General features: G+C 47.3%; 1 protein-coding gene across 1 annotated transcript; it reads right to left on the reverse strand.

Annotated features, from left to right (window-relative positions):
- Positions 1–5,864: 5,864 nt before the first annotated feature.
- LOC123728965 (repetin-like) lies at positions 5,865–9,434 on the reverse strand. The gene is made up of 3 exons (XM_045701922.1): positions 9,369–9,434; positions 6,561–8,753; positions 5,865–6,512 (listed from the first exon to the last, which is right to left on the reverse strand). The coding sequence occupies exons 1-3, from the start codon at positions 9,432–9,434 to the stop codon at positions 5,865–5,867; spliced, it is 2,907 nt and encodes a 968-aa protein (XP_045557878.1).
- Positions 9,435–20,662: the final 11,228 nt, after the last annotated feature.

Genomic DNA, 20,662 nt, shown 5'->3' on the forward strand with positions numbered 1-20,662 from the left:
GTCAGTCACAGTGGTCAAGTATTCTGCCACTGTGTACTCTCTGTTTAGAGCCAAATAGCATTCTACTTTGCTCAGTTTTTTTGTAAATTCTTTCCAATATGTCAAGTAATTCTCTTTTTGTTTTCTCATGATTTTAACCTCACACTTGTTGTTTTAATGTCTTTTGTTTTTCCCCCAACACCACTTTCCATCAATTTGTATAGCAGAACCTCATGCCACACAACGAATCACAAATACTCTCGCAAACAGGTTTTTTGTTTGCCAGTTAGGGTGTGTATGGTGAATACGAGGTCTGTTGTACGGTAATTTAGTAAAAAGCCAATTTGACATTTGCTCAGTACATGGTTATCACTGAGGAAATGTACAAGTCTGCTGGTAATAATAATGCAGAGGATTTTCCCAAGGTTGCTGTTGATGCATATCCCATGGTAGTTCATGGTGTCGAATTTGTCTCCACTTTTGTGGATTGGGGTCTCTCTCTCTCTCTCTCTCTCTCTCTCTTTCTCTCAGTGATGACTATTGCATGAGTGTTTGTGTTTCGTTGTGTGTGAGTGTGTTTGTGTATGTGTGTGTTTGCCTGCGTCTACTGTAGTGTAATCGCCTTGACTGTCACATTGCCATGACAGCGCTAAGTGCCGCTTTCAGACAAACACACTTTTCAGACATGACTGCTTTCTTCTTCTACATACAATCATCCAGGAAATAGAACAGGAAAGACTGGAGGCAGTAGGGGCCTACATCTCTGTGTTTGTGTGTGTGTGTCGGGCTCTATTGGTCACATACGCTTAATCACGTAACCGTTTGGTAAACCTATAGATTTAAAACATGTTTGTCTACGATATATATGGATTTAGAGAACTACAGAAATAAAAGGTGTGTTTGTAAAGTATAAACATCTAAATGACATGTATGATACATGACAACCATACATAATGACTACTCGTTTTTGCTAATTGATTTAAAGGTTCCCAGAATGCTTCATTAGGTTGTGGAAATGTCTGGTGAGAACATCACAAAAGATATGTTCCCAAAACACAAGAAACTGTCCGATTGTGCGGATGATTCTACAATTCAACAAAAATGTTAGGCTGATCTGGGCTGATCTTAGAGTTATTTTGTACCTAATGTTTCCGCCATCGTTTCCTATGACCGAAAAGAGCTTCTGGACATCAGAAAACCGATTGCTAACCTCGATTTGGATGAAGATTTCTACTTCAACAAAGTAGGACATACTGCTCACCCCAGACCACGCCCTTAATCCCAGAGACTCGGAAAAAGGAAGATATGGCGTAAGAGAGGCTGACGTGTGGGCACCATGACAAAACTACTATTAATCTGCCACGAACAAGACCCCCAGAACTGTCACGGGACTCATCTGAAAGTAACCCAGTACAGGTTTAAAAAAATGAATGGAAGCATGGAGGTCGTTTTGTGCCAACAAAAAAAGGAATTCAATACTATGTGTCCAAAAAACTAAAATATTTCCAGAGTTTTCTTATATCTCCTAGATATAGAAAAGACACTTCAAAACCTTATTCCTTATGATTTGTGGAGGGACTGTCTGTTTTTCCATTTATGGATATGTTATTCAATGCGTTTCTATGGGCTATAGTAGTAAAACCCATATTTCATATTTTATCAAATAAAACGCACCCGATATAATTCCTCCTTCCCTCCTGTCTTATTTTACATGTTCTGGGAACCTTTAAAGAACTTAGACCAGGTGTTCTGTCAACATTCTTACAACATTATAGGAATGTCCTGTGCAACCTAATTTAAACATTGTATGAATGTCATCACAACTAAGCATATTTTGTGTTTTGGGGATCTATCGCTTGTAATGTATCCACACTGTTACCACAACCTAGTTACATGTTCTGGGAACCTTTAAAGAACTCAGAAAAGTTGTTCTGTCAACAATCTTGCAATGTATTGTGCATCCTAATACAAACATTCTCTGAATGTCAGCGCAAATGGACGCTTTTTGTCACGTCCCGACCATAGTAAGCTGTTATTTTCTATGGTAGAGTAGGTCAGGGCGTGACAGGTTTTTTTTTCTAGTTTAGTTTTCTATGTTATGTTCTAGGTTTGTATTTCTATGTTGGGTTTTTGTTTGGGATGATCTCCAATTAGAGATCATCGTGTGAAGGTGAACGGAAAGGCTGGAGCAACGAACCGCCCTTGCTGTCTCTGCCTTGCCGGTTCCCCTCTTTCCACTGGGATTCTCTGCCTCTAACCCTTTTACAGAGGCTGAGTCACTGGCCTACTGGTGTTCTTCCATGCCGTCCATGGGAGGGGTGCGTCACTTGAGTGGGTTGAGTCACTGACGTGGTCTTCCTGTCTGGGTTGGCGCCCCCCCCCTTGGGTTGTGCCATGGCGGAGATCGTTGTGGGCTATACTCGGCCTTGTCTTAGGACGGTAAGTTGGTGGTTGGAGACATCCCTCTAGTGGTGTGGGGGCTGTGCTTTGGCAAAGTGGGTGGGGTTATATCCTGCCTGTTTGGCCCTGTCCGGGGGTATCATCGGATGGGGCCACAGTGTCTTCTGATCCCTCCTGTCTCAGCCTCCAGTATTTATGCTGCAGTAGTTTATGTGTCGGGGGTAAGAATACCTGGGATAGGATAAAGTAATCCTTCTAACCCCCCCTTAAAGATTTAGATGCACTATTGTAAGTGGTTGTTCCACTGGATATTACAAGGTGAATGCACCAATTTGTAAGTCGCTCTGGATAAGAGCGTCTGCTAAATGACTTAAATGTAAATGTAAATGGCTAGGGTCAGTCTGTTACATCTGGAGTATTTCTCTTGTCTTATCCGGTGTCCTGTGTGTATTTAAATATGCTCTCTCTAATTCTCTCTTTCTCTCTTTCTGTCTTTCTCTCGGAGGACCTGAGCCCTAGGACCATGCCTCAGGACTACCTGGTATGATGACTCCTTGCTGTCCCCAGTCCACCTGGCCGTGCTGCTGCTCCAGTTTCAACTGTTCTGCCTGCGGCTATGGAACCCTGACCTGTTCACCGGACGTGCTTGTTGCACCCTCGACAACTACTATGATTATTATTATTTGACCATGCTGGTCATTTATGAACATTTTAACATTTTAACATTTTGACCATGTTCTGTTATAATATCCACCCTGCACAGCCAGAAGAGGACTGGCCACCCCTCATAGCCTGGTTCCTCTCTAGGTTTCTTCCTAGGTTTTTGGCCTTTCTAGGGAGTTTTTCCTAGGGAGTTTTTCCTAGCCACCGTGCTTCTTTCACATGCTTTGCTTGCTGTTTGGGGTTTTAGGCTGGGTTTCTGTACAGCACTTTGAGAATATCAGCTGATGTACGAAGGGCTATATAAAAATAAATTTGAAATTTGATCGTTGTCTCTAATTGGAGATCATACTTAAATAGGTGTTTTTCCCACCTGGGTTTGTGGGAGATTGATTTGGAGTACATGTATGTTAACTCTTCATCACGGTTTGTTGTTTTTGTTCAGTCAGTTTATTTTGTATGTATTGCATAGTTTCACAGTGAAAATAAAATGTGGAATGACACACACGCTGCACTTTGGTCCGCTCCTTCCTATGACAACCGTGACACTTTTATTATTTTGGGAACCTATCTCTTCTCATATTCCAACAATGTTCACACAACCTAAAGAAACATTCTGGGAACGTTTAAATAACAGACAAAAATGTGTTCTGGGAACGTTCTTGTAACATCAGGTGAATGTTTTTTGCATTGTAAAAGAAACGTTGTAGAATAATCTGCAAATACTGGATCTCCGAACAATGTTTCCGACTTCAGACGAGTCTCTTGTTGGGGTCATAAAGCAAAATGGAGAACACCATTGTGTTTGTGAAAGTCTCTCCTTTCCAGTCGTCATAATAGTTTGTAGGTCAAACCATTCGGACGCTACAGACGTTTACGTGAGAAGACTGATTTTCTGGGTTGTCTCATGGTCTGACAAACACCACTCTAGCTCTGCCACATTTTACCACAGGTGCGGAAGTGCGACACTGGTGGATGTGGTGGCTTGAGACACATCCAATGCAAAAAATCAGATATCTCTAGCTTAAACAGACAGATTTTGATTGGGATGTTTTTGTTATGTAACTTAGATTGACGCACCGGTGGCAAGTCTGAATAGGGAGATAGTTAGCCCAACCATGGAGACAACGACCGGTTCCTGGTAGCTAGGTCACCTTGTATCATGGCAAGTCTGAATAGGGAGATAGTTAGCCCAACCATGGAGACAATGACCGGTTCCTGGTAGCTAGGTCACCTTGTATCATGGCAAGTCTGAATAGGGAGATAGTTAGCCCAACCATGGAGACAACGACCGGTTCCTGGTAGCTAGGTCACCTTGTATCATGGCAAGTCTGAATAGGGAGATAGTTAGCCCAACCATGGAGACAACGACCGGTTCCTGGTAGCTAGGTCACCTTGTATCATGGCAAGTCTGAATAGGGAGATAGTTAGCCCAACCATGGAGACAACGACCGGTTCCTGGTAGCTAGGTCACCTTGTATCATGGCAAGTCTGAATAGGGAGATAGTTAGCCCAACCATGGAGACAACGACCGGTTCCTGGTAGCTAGGTCACCTTGTATCATGGCAAGTCTGAATAGGGAGATAGTTAGCCCAACCATGGAGACAACGACCGGTTCCTGGTAGCTAGGTCACCTTGTATCATGGCAAGTCTGAATAGGGAGATAGTTAGCCCAACCATGGAGACAACGACCGGTTCCTGGTAGCTAGGTCACCTTGTATCATGGCAAGTCTGAATAGGGAGATAGTTAGCCCAACCATGGAGACAGGAAAGGAAGGTTAATTCCTATTTCACAACCTTTATCTATCACTCCCCTATTCCTCTGTCTGTCTGTCTGTCTGTCTGTCTGTCTGTCTGTCTGTCTGTCTGTCTGTCTGTCTGTCTGTCTGTCTGTCTGTCTGTCTGTCTGTCTGTCTGTCTGTCTGTCTGTCTGTCTGTCTGTCTGTCTGTCTGTCTGTCTGTCTGTCTGTCTGTCTGTCTGTCTGTCTGTCTGTCTGTCTGTCTGTCTGTCTGTCTGTCTGTCTGTCTCTTCCACTTTAGTCCAACAACTGTGACAGGAAGGACAGGCATAGCAGGTTTAGGTAAGGCCATTACAGTACTGGTATGTTCTAGCGCTTTCCATGTGCGGCTCCAGGGAGGGGCTCATTGGCGTTGAGGCTCCCTCAAGAATAGCAGTGTTAGGGGAATTGACCTATGCAGACAGGGACCTTGGTTTACCTATGTTGTCTAATAAGACCATTTAAAACTTCAAGGATCAGTTACTGTCTTATAATGTCTCCTCATAGCTGAACGTTGATGTTGTGTGTGTGTGTGTGTGTGTGTGTGTGTGTGTGTGTGTGTGTGTGTGTGTGTGTGTGTGTGTGGTCTAGGGTTTAGGGTTTAGGAACATTTGACCCAAGTTAAACAATTTAAAGGCAATGCTATCAAATACTAATTGAGTATATGTACACTTCTGACCAACTGGGAATGTGAAGAAAGAAATAAAAGCTGAAATAAATAATTCTCTACTATTATTCTGATATTTCACATTCTTAAAATAAAGTGGTGATCCTAACTGACCTAAGACAGGGAATTTTTAATAGGATTGAATGTCAGGAATTTTGAAAAACTGAGTTTAAATGTATTTGGCTAAGGTGTATGTAAACTTCTGACTTCAACTGCACTAGTGCCTGCCAGATGCCTGGGTTGGGCTGGGCTGTTCAGCATAGAACATACGCACACACGCACGCACACACGCACGCACGCACGCACGCATGCACCAGGTAGCCATTGCGAAATGTAAAGGCGGAACAGAAGATAAGATAAGCCCACAAATGCCTATTCAGCTATTCATAGAGTAGACTGGCCTGCTGCTGTCCATAATGTAGACTGGCCTGCTGCTGTCCATAATGTAGACTGGCCTGCTGCTGTCCATAATGTAGACTGGCCTGCTGCTGTCCATAATGTAGACTGGCCTCCTGCTGTCCATAATGTAGACTAACCTGCTGCTGTCCATAATGTAGACTGGCCTGCTGCTGTTCATAGTGTAGACTGGCCTCCTGCTGTCCATAATGTAGACTGGCCTGCTGCTGTCCATAATGTAGACTGGCCTGCTGCTCTCCATAATGTAGACTGGCCTCCTGCTGTCCATAATGTAGACTGGCCTGCTGCTGTCCATAATGTAGACTGGCCTCCTGCTGTCCATAATGTAGACTAACCTGCTGCTGTCCATAATGTAGACTGGCCTGCTGCTCTCCATAATGTAGACTGGCCTCCTGCTGTCCATAATGTAGACTGGCCTGCTGCTGTCCATAATGTAGACTGGCCTGCTGCTGTCCATAATGTAGACTGGCCTGCTGCTGTCCATAATGTAGACTGGCCTGCTGCTGTCCATAATGTAGACTGGCCTGCTGCTGTCCATAATGTAGACTGGCCTGCTGCTGTCCATAATGTAGACTGGCCTGCTGCTGTCCATAATGTAGACTGGCCTGCTGCTGTCCATAATGTAGACTGGCCTACTGCTGTCCATAATGTAGACTAACCTGCTGCTGTCCATAATGTAGACTGGCCTGCTGCTGTTCATAGTGTAGACTGGACTGCTGCTGTTCATAATGTAGACTGGCCTGCTGCTCTCCATAATGTAGGCTGGCCTGCTGCTGTCCATAATGTAGACTGGACTGCTGCTGTCCATAATGTAGACTGGCCTGCTGCTCTCCATAATGTAGACTGGCCTGCTGCTCTCCATAATGTAGACTGGCCTGCTGCTGTCCATAATGTAGACTGGCCTGCTGCTCTCCATAATGTAGACTGGCCTGCTGCTGTCCATAACGTAGACTGGCCTGCTGCTGTCCATAATGTAGACTGGCCTCCTGCTGACCATAATGTAGACTGGCCTGCTGCTGTCCATAATGTAGACTGGCCTGCTGCTGTTCATAGTGTAGACTGGACTGCTGCTGTTCATAATGTAGACTGGCCTGCTGCTCTCCATAATGTAGGCTGGCCTGCTGCTGTCCATAATGTAGACTGGACTGCTGCTGTCCATAATGTAGACTGGCCTCCTGCTGTCCATAATGTAGACTAACCTGCTGCTGTCCATAATGTAGACTGGCCTGCTGCTGTTCATAGTGTAGACTGGACTGCTGCTGTTCATAATGTAGACTGGCCTGCTGCTCTCCATAATGTAGGCTGGCCTGCTGCTGTCCATAATGTAGACTGGACTGCTGCTGTCCATAATGTAGACTGGCCTGCTGCTCTCCATAATGTAGACTGGCCTGCTGCTCTCCATAATGTAGACTGGCCTGCTGCTGTCCATAATGTAGACTGGCCTGCTGCTCTCCATAATGTAGACTGGCCTGCTGCTGTCCATAACGTAGACTGGCCTGCTGCTGTCCATAATGTAGACTGGCCTCCTGCTGACCATAATGTAGACTGGCCTGCTGCTGTCCATAATGTAGACTGGCCTGCTGCTGTTCATAGTGTAGACTGGACTGCTGCTGTTCATAATGTAGACTGGCCTGCTGCTCTCCATAATGTAGGCTGGCCTGCTGCTGTCCATAATGTAGACTGGACTGCTGCTGTCCATAATGTAGACTGGCCTGCTGCTCTGCATAATGTAGACTGGCCTGCTGCTGTCCATAATGTAGACTGGCCTCCTGCTGACCATAATGTAGACTGGCCTGCTGCTGTCCATAATGTAGACTGGCCTGCTGCTGTTCATAGTGTAGACTGGACTGCTGCTGTTCATAATGTAGACTGGCCTGCTGCTCTCCATAATGTAGGCTGGCCTGCTGCTGTCCATAATGTAGACTGGACTGCTGCTGTCCATAATGTAGACTGGCCTGCTGCTCTCCATAATGTAGACTGGCCTGCTGCTCTCCATAATGTAGACTGGCCTGCTGCTGTTCATAGTGTAGACTGGACTGCTGCTGTTCATAATGTAGACTGGCCTGCTGCTGTCCATAATGTAGACTGGCCTGCTGCTGTCCATAACGTAGACTGGCCTTCTGCTGTCCATAATGTAGACTGGCCTGCTGCTGTCCATAATGTAGACTGGCCTGCTGCTGTTCATATTGTAGACTGGACTGCTGCTGTTCATAATGTAGACTGGCCTGCTGCTCTCCATAATGTAGGCTGGCCTGCTGCTGTCCATAATGTAGACTGGACTGCTGCTGTCCATAATGTAGACTGGCCTGCTGCTCTGCATAATGTAGACTGGCCTGCTGCTGTCCATAATGTAGACTGGCCTCCTGCTGACCATAATGTAGACTGGCCTGCTGCTGTCCATAATGTAGACTGGCCTGCTGCTGTTCATAGTGTAGACTGGACTGCTGCTGTTCATAATGTAGACTGGCCTGCTGCTCTCCATAATGTAGGCTGGCCTGCTGCTGTCCATAATGTAGACTGGACTGCTGCTGTCCATAATGTAGACTGGCCTGCTGCTCTCCATAATGTAGACTGGCCTGCTGCTCTCCATAATGTAGACTGGCCTGCTGCTGTTCATAGTGTAGACTGGACTGCTGCTGTTCATAATGTAGACTGGCCTGCTGCTGTCCATAATGTAGACTGGCCTGCTGCTGTCCATAACGTAGACTGGCCTGCTGCTGTCCATAATGTAGACTGGCCTGCTGCTGTCCATAATGTAGACTGGCCTGCTGCTGTCCATAATGTAGACTGGCCTGCTGCTGTTCATAATGTAGACTGGCCTGCTGCTCTCCATAATGTAGACTGACCTGCTGCTGTCCATAATGTAGACTGGCCTGCTACTGTCCATAATGTAGACTGGCCTGCTGCTGTCCATAATGTAGACTGGCCTGCTGCTCTCCATAATATAGACTGGCCTGCTGTTCTCCATAATGTAAACTGGCCTTCTGCTGTCCATAATGTAGGATGGCCTGCTGTTGTCCATAGTGTAGACTGGCCTACTGCTGTTCATAATGTAGACTGGCCTGCTGCTGTTCATAATGTAGACTAACCTGCTGCTGTCCATAATGTAGACTGGCCTGCTGCTGTTCATAATGTAGACTGGACTGCTGCTGTACATAATGTAGACTAACCCACTGCTGTCCATAATGTAGACTAACCTGCTGCTGTTCATAATGTAGACTAACCTGCTGCTGTCCATAATGTAGACTAACCTGTTGCTGTCCATAATGTAGACTAACCTGCTGCTGTTCATAATGTAGACTGGACTGCTGCTGTTCATAATGTAGACTAACCTGCTGCTGTTCATAATGTAGACTAACCTGCTGCTGTCCATAATGTAGACTAACCTGCTGCTGTTCATAATGTAGACTGGACTACTGCTGTTCATAATGTAGACTGGACTACTGCTGTTCATAATGTAGACTAACCTGCTGCTGTTCATAATGTAGACGAACCTGCTGACCTTTATATCCAAAGGAGCTGTTTGAATACATTTTTATTTGGACGGTTAATAGAATGATTTGCAACATGTATTTTTCTTCTTGTTGTGTATACGTATTACTATGCTGTAAATTACGTCTTTGGAGAGCCTTTAATGCATGAACCAAACAAGTCAAACCTGAACTGGGATGGGATATAAACTAACACTGAGTCTGCATCCTATTCCCTTCATCTGGTGTTTTATTCTTTTATTTAACCTTTGTTTAAACTAGGCAAGTCAGTTAAGAACAAATTCTTATTTTACAATGACGGCCTACCCCAGCCAAACCCTACCCCGGACGATGCTGGGCCAATTATGCACCACCCTATGGGACTCCCAATCACGGCCGGATGTGATACAGTCTGGAATCAAACCAGGTTATGTAGCGACGCCTCAAGCACTGAGACGCAGTGCCTTTAGACCGCTGCACTACTTTTGACCAGAGCCTATGTTGGCCTACTATGGGCCCTTATCAAAACGTAGTGCACTACATAGGGAATAGTATGCTATTGGGGATTCATTCTAACACTGTAATAGAAGTGTGTGTCTGTTGAGATGATCAAGGTGGATCAGGTAAACACCTACGCAGGACCAGTGAAGGGGTAAACAGGTTTCATGTTACAGATCATGTCATACTGTGTGCTTATATGCGTCGTTACCTCTGCACAGGTTTGGATCACATTACCACAATAAAAGTGTGCAACTATACACTCCCATTTCTGACTGCTCAACCCTGAAGAAATGTTTAGTGTGGGCTAGGTAGGGTGTGTGTGTATCTGTGACCAGCCCTGGGAGTGGCCTCATTCATCAGTTACTGATAGACTTTTCTACGACACGGGGTGTGTCACCAGCCCCTCCTCTCTCTCTGTGTAATGTGAACTCCCCTCTCTCTGTGTAATGTGGACTCCCCTCTCTCTGTGTACTGTAGACTCCTTTCTCTCTGTGTACTGTGGACTCCCCTCTCTCTGTGTAATGTGGACTCCCCTCTCTCTGTGTAATGTGGACTCCCCTCTCTCTGTGTACTGTAGACTCCTTTCTCTCTGTGTACTGTGGACTCCCCTCTCTCTGTGTACTGTGAACTCCCCTCTCTCTGTGTAATGTGGACTCCCCTCTCTCTGTGTACTGTGGACTCCCCTCTCTCTGTGTACTGTAGACTCCTTTCTCTCTGTGTAATGTGGACTCCTTTCTCTCTGTGTAATGTGGACTCCCCTCTCTCTGTGTACTGTGGACTCCTTTCTCTCAGTGTAATGTGGACTCCCCTCTCTCTGTGTACTGTAGACTCCTTTCTCTCTGTGTAATGTGGACTCCCCTCTCTCTGTGTACTGTGGACTCCTCTCTCTCTGTGTAATGTGGACTCATCTCTCTCTGTGTAATGTGGACTCCCCTCTCTCTGTGTAATGTGGACTCCCCTCTCTCTGTGTAATGTGCTCCCCTCTCTCTGTGTACTGTAGACTCCTTTCTCTCTGTGTACTGTGGACTCCCCTCTCTCTGTGTACTGTGAACTCCCCTCTCTCTGTGTAATGTGGACTCCCCTCTCTCTGTGTACTGTAGACTCCTTTCTCTCTGTGTACTGTGGACTCCCCTCTCTCTGTGTACTGTAGACTCCTTTCTCTCTGTGTAATGTGGACTCCTTTCTCTCTGTGTAATGTGGACTCGCCTCTCTCTGTGTACTGTGGACTCCCCTCTCTCTGTGTACTGTAGACTCCTTTCTCTCTGTGTAATGTGGACTCCCCTCTCTCTGTGTACTGTGGACTCCTCTCTCTCTGTGTAATGTGGACTCATCTCTCTCTGTGTAATGTGGACTCCCCTCTCTCTGTGTAATGTGGACTCCCCTCTCTCTGTGTAATGTGGACTCCCCTCTCTCTGTGTACTGTAGACTCCTCTCTCTCTGTGTAATGTGGACTCCCCTCTCTCTGTGTAATGTGGACTCCCCTCTCTCTGTGTACTGTGGACTCCCCTCTCTCTGTGTAATGTGGACTCCCCTCTCTCTGTGTAATGTGGACTCCCCTCTCTCTGTGTACTGTGGACTCCCCTCTCTCTGTGTAATGTGGACTCCCCTCTCTCTGTGTACTGTGGACTCCCCTCTCTCTGTGTAATGTGGACTCCCCTCTCTCTGTGTAATGTGGACTCCCCTCTCTCTGTGTAATGTGGACTCCCCTCTCTCTGTGTAATGTGGACTCCCCTCTCTCTGTGTACTGTAGACTCCTTTCTCTCTGTATACTGTGGACTCCCCTCTCTCTGTGTAATGTGGACTCCCCTCTCTCTGTGTAATGTGGACTCCCCTCTCTCTGTGTACTGTAGACTCCTTTCTCTCTGTGTACTGTGGACTCCCCTCTCTCTGTGTACTGTGAACTCCCCTCTCTCTGTGTAATGTGGACTCCCCTCTCTCTGTGTACTGTGGACTCCCCTCTCTCTGTGTACTGTAGACTCCTTTCTCTCTGTGTAATGTGGACTCCTTTCTCTCTGTGTAATGTGGACTCCCCTCTCTCTGTGTACTGTGGACTCCTTTCTCTCAGTGTAATGTGGACTCCCCTCTCTCTGTGTACTGTAGACTCCTTTCTCTCTGTGTAATGTGGACTCCCCTCTCTCTGTGTACTGTGGACTCCTCTCTCTCTGTGTAATGTGGACTCATCTCTCTCTGTGTAATGTGGACTCCCCTCTCTCTGTGTAATGTGGACTCCCCTCTCTCTGTGTAATGTGGACTCCCCTCTCTCTGTGTACTGTAGACTCCTTTCTCTCTGTGTACTGTGGACTCCCCTCTCTCTGTGTACTGTGAACTCCCCTCTCTCTGTGTAATGTGGACTCCCCTCTCTCTGTGTACTGTAGACTCCTTTCTCTCTGTGTACTGTGGACTCCCCTCTCTCTGTGTACTGTAGACTCCTTTCTCTCTGTGTAATGTGGACTCCTTTCTCTCTGTGTAATGTGGACTCCCCTCTCTCTGTGTACTGTGGACTCCCCTCTCTCTGTGTACTGTAGACTCCTTTCTCTCTGTGTAATGTGGACTCCCCTCTCTCTGTGTACTGTGGACTCCCCTCTCTCTGTGTAATGTGGACTCCCCTCTCTCTGTGTACTGTGGACTCCCCTCTCTCTGTGTAATGTGGACTCCCCTCTCTCTGTGTAATGTGGACTCCCCTCTCTCTGTGTAATGTGGACTCCCCTCTCTCTGTGTAATGTGGACATCCCTCTCTCTGTGTACTGTAGACTCCTTTCTCTCTGTGTACTGTGGACTCCCCTCTCTCTGTGTAATGTGGACTCCCCTCTCTCTGTGTAATGTGGACTCCCCTCTCTCTGTGTACTGTAGACTCCTTTCTCTCTGTGTACTGTGGACTCCCCTCTCTCTGTGTACTGTGAACTCCCCTCTCTCTGTGTAATGTGGACTCCCCTCTCTCTGTGTACTGTGGACTCCCCTCTCTCTGTGTACTGTAGACTCCTTTCTCTCTGTGTAATGTGGACTCCTTTCTCTCTGTGTAATGTGGACTCCCCTCTCTCTGTGTACTGTGGACTCCTTTCTCTCAGTGTAATGTGGACTCCCCTCTCTCTGTGTACTGTAGACTCCTTTCTCTCTGTGTAATGTGGACTCCCCTCTCTCTGTGTACTGTGGACTCCTCTCTCTCTGTGTAATGTGGACTCATCTCTCTCTGTGTAATGTGGACTCCCCTCTCTCTGTGTAATGTGGACTCCCCTCTCTCTGTGTAATGTGGACTCCCCTCTCTCTGTGTACTGTAGACTCCTTTCTCTCTGTGTACTGTGGACTCCCCTCTCTCTGTGTACTGTGAACTCCCCTCTCTCTGTGTAATGTGGACTCCCCTCTCTCTGTGTACTGTAGACTCCTTTCTCTCTGTGTACTGTGGACTCCCCTCTCTCTGTGTACTGTAGACTCCTTTCTCTCTGTGTAATGTGGACTCCTTTCTCTCTGTGTAATGTGGACTCCCCTCTCTCTGTGTACTGTGGACTCCCCTCTCTCTGTGTACTGTAGACTCATCTCTCTCTGTGTAATGTGGACTCCCCTCTCTCTGTGTAATGTGGACTCCCCTCTCTCTGTGTAATGTGGACTCCCCTCTCTCTGTGTACTGTAGACTCCTTTCTCTCTGTGTACTGTGGACTCCCCTCTCTCTGTGTACTGTGAACTCCCCTCTCTCTGTGTAATGTGGACTCCCCTCTCTCTGTGTACTGTAGACTCCTTTCTCTCTGTGTACTGTGGACTCCCCTCTCTCTGTGTACTGTAGACTCCTTTCTCTCTGTGTAATGTGGACTCCTTTCTCTCTGTGTAATGTGGACTCCCCTCTCTCTGTGTACTGTGGACTCCCCTCTCTCTGTGTACTGTAGACTCCTTTCTCTCTGTGTAATGTGGACTCCCCTCTCTCTGTGTACTGTGGACTCCTCTCTCTCTGTGTAATGTGGACTCATCTCTCTCTGTGTAATGTGGACTCCCCTCTCTCTGTGTAATGTGGACTCCCCTCTCTCTGTGTAATGTGGACTCCCCTCTCTCTGTGTAATGTGGACTCCCCTCTCTCTGTGTAATGTGGACTCCCCTCTCTCTGTGTACTGTAGACTCCTTTCTCTCTGTGTACTGTGGACTCCCCTCTCTCTGTGTACTGTGAACTCCCCTCTCTCTGTGTAATGTGGACTCCCCTCTCTCTGTGTACTGTAGACTCCTTTCTCTCTGTGTACTGTGGACTCCCCTCTCTCTGTGTACTGTAGACTCCTTTCTCTCTGTGTAATGTGGACTCCTTTCTCTCTGTGTAATGTGGACTCCCCTCTCTCTGTGTACTGTGGACTCCCCTCTCTCTGTGTACTGTAGACTCATCTCTCTCTGTGTAATGTGGACTCCCCTCTCTCTGTGTAATGTGGACTCCCCTCTCTCTGTGTAATGTGGACTCCCCTCTCTCTGTGTACTGTAGACTCCTTTCTCTCTGTGTACTGTGGACTCCCCTCTCTCTGTGTACTGTGAACTCCCCTCTCTCTGTGTAATGTGGACTCCCCTCTCTCTGTGTACTGTAGACTCCTTTCTCTCTGTGTACTGTGGACTCCCCTCTCTCTGTGTACTGTAGACTCCTTTCTCTCTGTGTAATGTGGACTCCTTTCTCTCTGTGTAATGTGGACTCCCCTCTCTCTGTGTACTGTGGACTCCCCTCTCTCTGTGTACTGTAGACTCCTTTCTCTCTGTGTAATGTGGACTCCCCTCTCTCTGTGTACTGTGGACTCCTCTCTCTCTGTGTAATGTGGACTCATCTCTCTCTGTGTAATGTGGACTCCCCTCTCTCTGTGTAATGTGGACTCCCCTCTCTCTGTGTAATGTGGACTCCCCTCTCTCTGTGTACTGTAGACTCCTCTCTCTCTGTGTAATGTGGACTCCCCTCTCTCTGTGTAATGTGGACTCCCCTCTCTCTGTGTACTGTGGACTCCCCTCTCTCTGTGTAATGTGGACTCCCCTCTCTCTGTGTAATGTGGACTCCCCTCTCTCTGTGTACTGTGGACTCCCCTCTCTCTGTGTAATGTGGACTCCCCTCTCTCTGTGTACTGTGGACTCCCCTCTCTCTGTGTAATGTGGACTCCCCTCTCTCTGTGTAATGTGGACTCCCCTCTCTCTGTGTAATGTGGACTCCCCTCTCTCTGTGTAATGTGGACTCCCCTCTCTCTGTGTACTGTAGACTCCTTTCTCTCTGTGTACTGTGGACTCCCCTCTCTCTGTGTAATGTGGACTCCCCTCTCTCTGTGTAATGTGGACTCCCCTCTCTCTGTGTACTGTAGACTCCTTTCTCTCTGTGTACTGTGGACTCCCCTCTCTCTGTGTACTGTGAACTCCCCTCTCTCTGTGTAATGTGGACTCCCCTCTCTCTGTGTACTGTGGACTCCCCTCTCTCTGTGTACTGTAGACTCCTTTCTCTCTGTGTAATGTGGACTCCTTTCTCTCTGTGTAATGTGGACTCCCCTCTCTCTGTGTACTGTGGACTCCTTTCTCTCAGTGTAATGTGGACTCCCCTCTCTCTGTGTACTGTAGACTCCTTTCTCTCTGTGTAATGTGGACTCCCCTCTCTCTGTGTACTGTGGACTCCTCTCTCTCTGTGTAATGTGGACTCATCTCTCTCTGTGTAATGTGGACTCCCCTCTCTCTGTGTAATGTGGACTCCCCTCTCTCTGTGTAATGTGGACTCCCCTCTCTCTGTGTACTGTAGACTCCTTTCTCTCTGTGTACTGTGGACTCCCCTCTCTCTGTGTACTGTGAACTCCCCTCTCTCTGTGTAATGTGGACTCCCCTCTCTCTGTGTACTGTAGACTCCTTTCTCTCTGTGTACTGTGGACTCCCCTCTCTCTGTGTACTGTAGACTCCTTTCTCTCTGTGTAATGTGGACTCCTTTCTCTCTGTGTAATGTGGACTCCCCTCTCTCTGTGTACTGTGGACTCCCCTCTCTCTGTGTACTGTAGACTCCTTTCTCTCTGTGTAATGTGGACTCCCCTCTCTCTGTGTACTGTGGACTCCTCTCTCTCTGTGTAATGTGGACTCATCTCTCTCTGTGTAATGTGGACTCCCCTCTCTCTGTGTAATGTGGACTCCCCTCTCTCTGTGTAATGTGGACTCCCCTCTCTCTGTGTACTGTAGACTCCTCTCTCTCTGTGTAATGTGGACTCCCCTCTCTCTGTGTAATGTGGACTCCCCTCTCTCTGTGTACTGTGGACTCCCCTCTCTCTGTGTAATGTGGACTCCCCTCTCTCTGTATAATGTGGACTCCCCTCTCTCTGTGTACTGTGGACTCCCCTCTCTCTGTGTAATGTGGACTCCCCTCTCTCTGTGTACTGTGGACTCCCCTCTCTCTGTGTAATGTGGACTCCCCTCTCTCTGTGTAATGTGGACTCCCCTCTCTCTGTGTAATGTGGACTCCTTTCTCTCTGTGTACTGTAGACTCCCCTCTCTCTGTGTAATGTGGACTCCCCTCTCTCTGTGTAATGTGGACTCCCCTCTCTCTGTGTAATGTGGACTCCTTTCTCTCTGTTAATGTGGACTCCCCTCTCTCTGTGTAATGTGGACTCCTTTCTCTCTGTGTAATGTGGATTCCCCTCTCTCTGTGTAATGTGGACTCCCCTCTCTCTGTGTGATGTGGACTCCCCTCTCTCTGTGTAATGTGGACTCCCCTCTCTCTGTGTAATGTGGACTCCTTTCTCTCTGTGTAATGTGGACTCCCCTCTCTCTGTGTACTGTGAACTCCCCTCTCTCTGTGTAATGTGGACTCCCTTCTCTCTGTGTACTGTGGACTCCCCTTTCTCTGTGTACTGTAGACTCCTCTCTCTCTGTGTAATGTGGACTCCCCTCTCTCTGTGTAATGTGGACTCCCCTCTCTCTGTGTACTGTGGACTCCCCTCTCTCTGTGTAATGTGGACTCCCCTCTCTCTGTATAATGTGGACTCCCCTCTCTCTGTGTACTGTGGACTCCCCTCTCTCTGTGTAATGTGGACTCCCCTCTCTCTGTGTACTGTGGACTCCCCTCTCTCTGTGTAATGTGGACTCCCCTCTCTCTGTGTAATGTGGACTCCCCTCTCTCTGTGTAATGTGGACTCCCCTCTCTCTGTGTAATGTGGACTCCCCTCTCTCTGTGTAATGTGGACTCCTTTCTCTCTGTGTACTGTAGACTCCCCTCTCTCTGTGTAATGTGGACTCCCCTCTCTCTGTGTAATGTGGACTCCCCTCTCTCTGTGTAATGTGGACTCCTTTCTCTCTGTTAATGTGGACTCCCCTCTCTCTGTGTAATGTGGACTCCTTTCTCTCTGTGTAATGTGGATTCCCCTCTCTCTGTGTAATGTGGACTCCCCTCTCTCTGTGTGATGTGGACTCCCCTCTCTCTGTGTAATGTGGACTCCCCTCTCTCTGTGTAATGTGGACTCCTTTCTCTCTGTGTAATGTGGACTCCCCTCTCTCTGTGTACTGTGAACTCCCCTCTCTCTGTGTAATGTGGACTCCCTTCTCTCTGTGTACTGTGGACTCCCCTTTCTCTGTGTACTGTAGACTCCTTTCTCTCTGTGTAATGTGGACTCCTTTCTCTCTGTGTAATGTGGACTCCCCTCTCTCTGTGTACTGTGGACTCCTTTCTCTCTCTGTAATGTGGACTCCCCTCTCTCTGTGTACTGTAGACTCCTTTCTCTCTGTGTAATGTGGACTCCCCTCTCTCTGTGTACTGTGGACTCCTCTCTCTCTGTGTAATGTGGACTCATCTCTCTCTGTGTAATGTGGACTCCCCTCTCTCTGTGTAATGTGGACTCCCCTCTCTCTGTGTAATGTGGACTCCCCTCTCTCTGTGTACTGTAGACTCCTTTCTCTCTGTGTACTGTGGACTCCCCTCTCTCTGTGTACTGTGAACTCCCCTCTATCTGTGTAATGTGGACTCCCCTCTCTCTGTGTACTGTAGACTCCTTTCTCTCTGTGTACTGTGGACTCCCCTCTCTCTGTGTACTGTAGACTCCTTTCTCTCTGTGTAATGTGGACTCCTTTCTCTCTGTGTAATGTGGACTCCCCTCTCTCTGTGTACTGTGGACTCCCCTCTCTCTGTGTACTGTAGACTCCTTTCTCTCTGTGTAATGTGGACTCCCCTCTCTCTGTGTACTGTGGACTCCTCTCTCTCTGTGTAATGTGGACTCATCTCTCTCTGTGTAATGTGGACTCCCCTCTCTCTGTGTAATGTGGACTCCCCTCTCTCTGTGTAATGTGGACTCCCCTCTCTCTGTGTACTGTAGACTCCTCTCTCTCTGTGTAATGTGGACTCCCCTCTCTCTGTGTAATGTGGACTCCCCTCTCTCTGTGTACTGTGGACTCCCCTCTCTCTGTGTAATGTGGACTCCCCTCTCTCTGTGTACTGTGGACTCCCCTCTCTCTGTGTAATGTGGACTCCCCTCTCTCTGTGTAATGTGGACTCCCCTCTCTCTGTGTAATGTGGACTCCCCTCTCTCTGTGTAATGTGGACTCCCCTCTCTCTGTGTAATGTGGACTCCCCTCTCTCTGTGTAATGTGGACTCCTTTCTCTCTGTGTAATGTGGACTCCCCTCTCTCTGTGTACTGTGGACTCCCCTCTCTCTGTGTAATGTGGACTCCCCTCTCTCTGTGTACTGTAGACTCCCCTCTCTCTGTGTAATGTGGACTCCCCTCTCTCTGTGTAATGTGGACTCCTTTCTCTCTGTGTAATGTGGACTCCCCTCTCTCTGTGTAATGTGGACTCCCCTCTCTCTGTGTGATGTGGACTCCCCTCTCTCTGTGTAATGTGGACTCCCCTCTCTCTGTGTAATGTGGACTCCTTTCTCTCTGTGTAATGTGGATTCCCCTCTCTCTGTGTAATGTGGACTCCCCTCTCTCTGTGTGATGTGGACTCCCCTCTCTCTGTGTACTGTGGACTCCCCTCTCTCTGTGTAATGTGGACTCCCCTCTCTCTGTGTAATGTGGACTCCTTTCTCTCTGTGTAATGTGGACTCCCCTCTCTCTGTGTGATGTGGACTCCTTTCTCTCTGTGTCACGTCCTGACCAGTAAAGGGGTTATTTGTTATTGTAGTTTGGTCAGGACGTGGCAGGGGTGTTTGTTTTATGTGGTTCGGGGTTTGTTGGGATATGTCCTTATGTAAGAGGGGTGTTTGTTTTATGTGTTCCGGGGTTTTGGGGTATTGGTCTATGTTTTGTATTTCTATGATTTTCTATGTTGTGTATTTCTTTGTTGGCCTGGTATGGCTCTCAATCAGGAACAGCTGTACATTGTTGTTGCTGATTGGGAGTCATACTTAGGTAGCCCTTTTTTCACTTGTGTTTTGTGGGAAGTTGTTTTTGCACTGCTGTGTTTAGCCTGCAATACTGTGCGTTCGTTCGTTTTCTTGTTTTGTTATTTAAGTGTTCAATAAAAGTTATAAATGAGCACTCAACCCGCTGCGCCTTGGTCTACTACATACGACACGTGTTACACGCTGTGTAATGTGGACTCCCCTCTCTCTGTGTAATGTGAACTCCCCTCTCTCTGTGTAATGTGGACTCCCCTCTCTCTGTGTACTGTGGACTCCCCTCTCTCTGTGTACTGTGGACTCCCCTCTCTCTGTGTAATGTGGACTCCCCTCTCTCTGTGTAATGTGGACTCCCCTCTCTCTGTGTACTGTGGACTCCTTTCTCTCTGTGTACTGTGGACTCCCCTCTCTCTGTGTACTGTGGACTCCCCTCTCTCTGTGTACTGTGGACTCCCCTCTCTCTGTGTACTGTGGACTCCTTTCTCTCTGTGTACTGTGGACTCCCCTCTCTCTGTGTACTGTGGACTCCCCTCTCTCTGTGTAATGTGAACTCCCCTCTCTCTGCATTATCCAGAGCTGACATTGGGCCTCTGGCTGTAGAAACAGGGTACCAGAGAGTAGAGAGATCTGAAACCTCCCTATGAATTATCTCTCTCTCAGACATAGATATACCTTGTCCCATGTCTATTGACACAGCATTTGTTGCCGAGCTGGTATTTGTTAGGAACACAGCAATATGCAGTCAAGTAACCCAAGGCAACAACAGTGTAGTAACCCAAGGCAACAACAGAAGTGCTTCAAGAGTTGTCTAACACACACACGCGCGCACGCACAACATTTCAAACTGTTCCCTGGTTGTTATGGAATGAAATTCATAGATTTTTTTACTCAGCAAACAGGCGACAGTCCAAATCTCCAAGGCTGTCTTCTAATAGGCAGGACGAGGTCATGGGACCTGAATGAACAAATAGTGAACAACTGTTATTCATTACCTTCCCCCACACATCACATAGTTATAAACAGACCTGGGTTAAAATACTATTAATTACCTTCCCCCACACATCACATAGTTATAAACAGACCTGGGTTAAAATACTATTAATTACCTTCCCCCACACATCACATAGTTATAAACAGACCTGGGTTAAAATACTATTAATTACCTTCCCCCACACATCACATAGTTATAAACAGACCTGGGTTAAAATACTATTCATTACCTTCCCCCACACATCACATAGTTATAAACAGACCTGGGTTAAAATACTATTCATTACCTTCCCCACACATCACATAGTTATAAACAGACCTGGGTTAAAATACTATTCATTACCTTCCCCACACATCACATTGTTATCAACAGACCTGGGTTAAAATACTATAGCTGGGCTTGATTGAGCTTGCCTGATGCAATTGAACCAATAGAATAGCTGCAAAACTTAAAACCCCACCCATCTGGCTCTCCAGGCAGGGTTAAGCAAACACTTAATGTAT

Source organism: Salmo salar, chromosome ssa19 (genome assembly GCF_905237065.1).
Source record: "Salmo salar chromosome ssa19, Ssal_v3.1, whole genome shotgun sequence".
Taxonomy (NCBI): domain Eukaryota; kingdom Metazoa; phylum Chordata; class Actinopteri; order Salmoniformes; family Salmonidae; genus Salmo; species Salmo salar.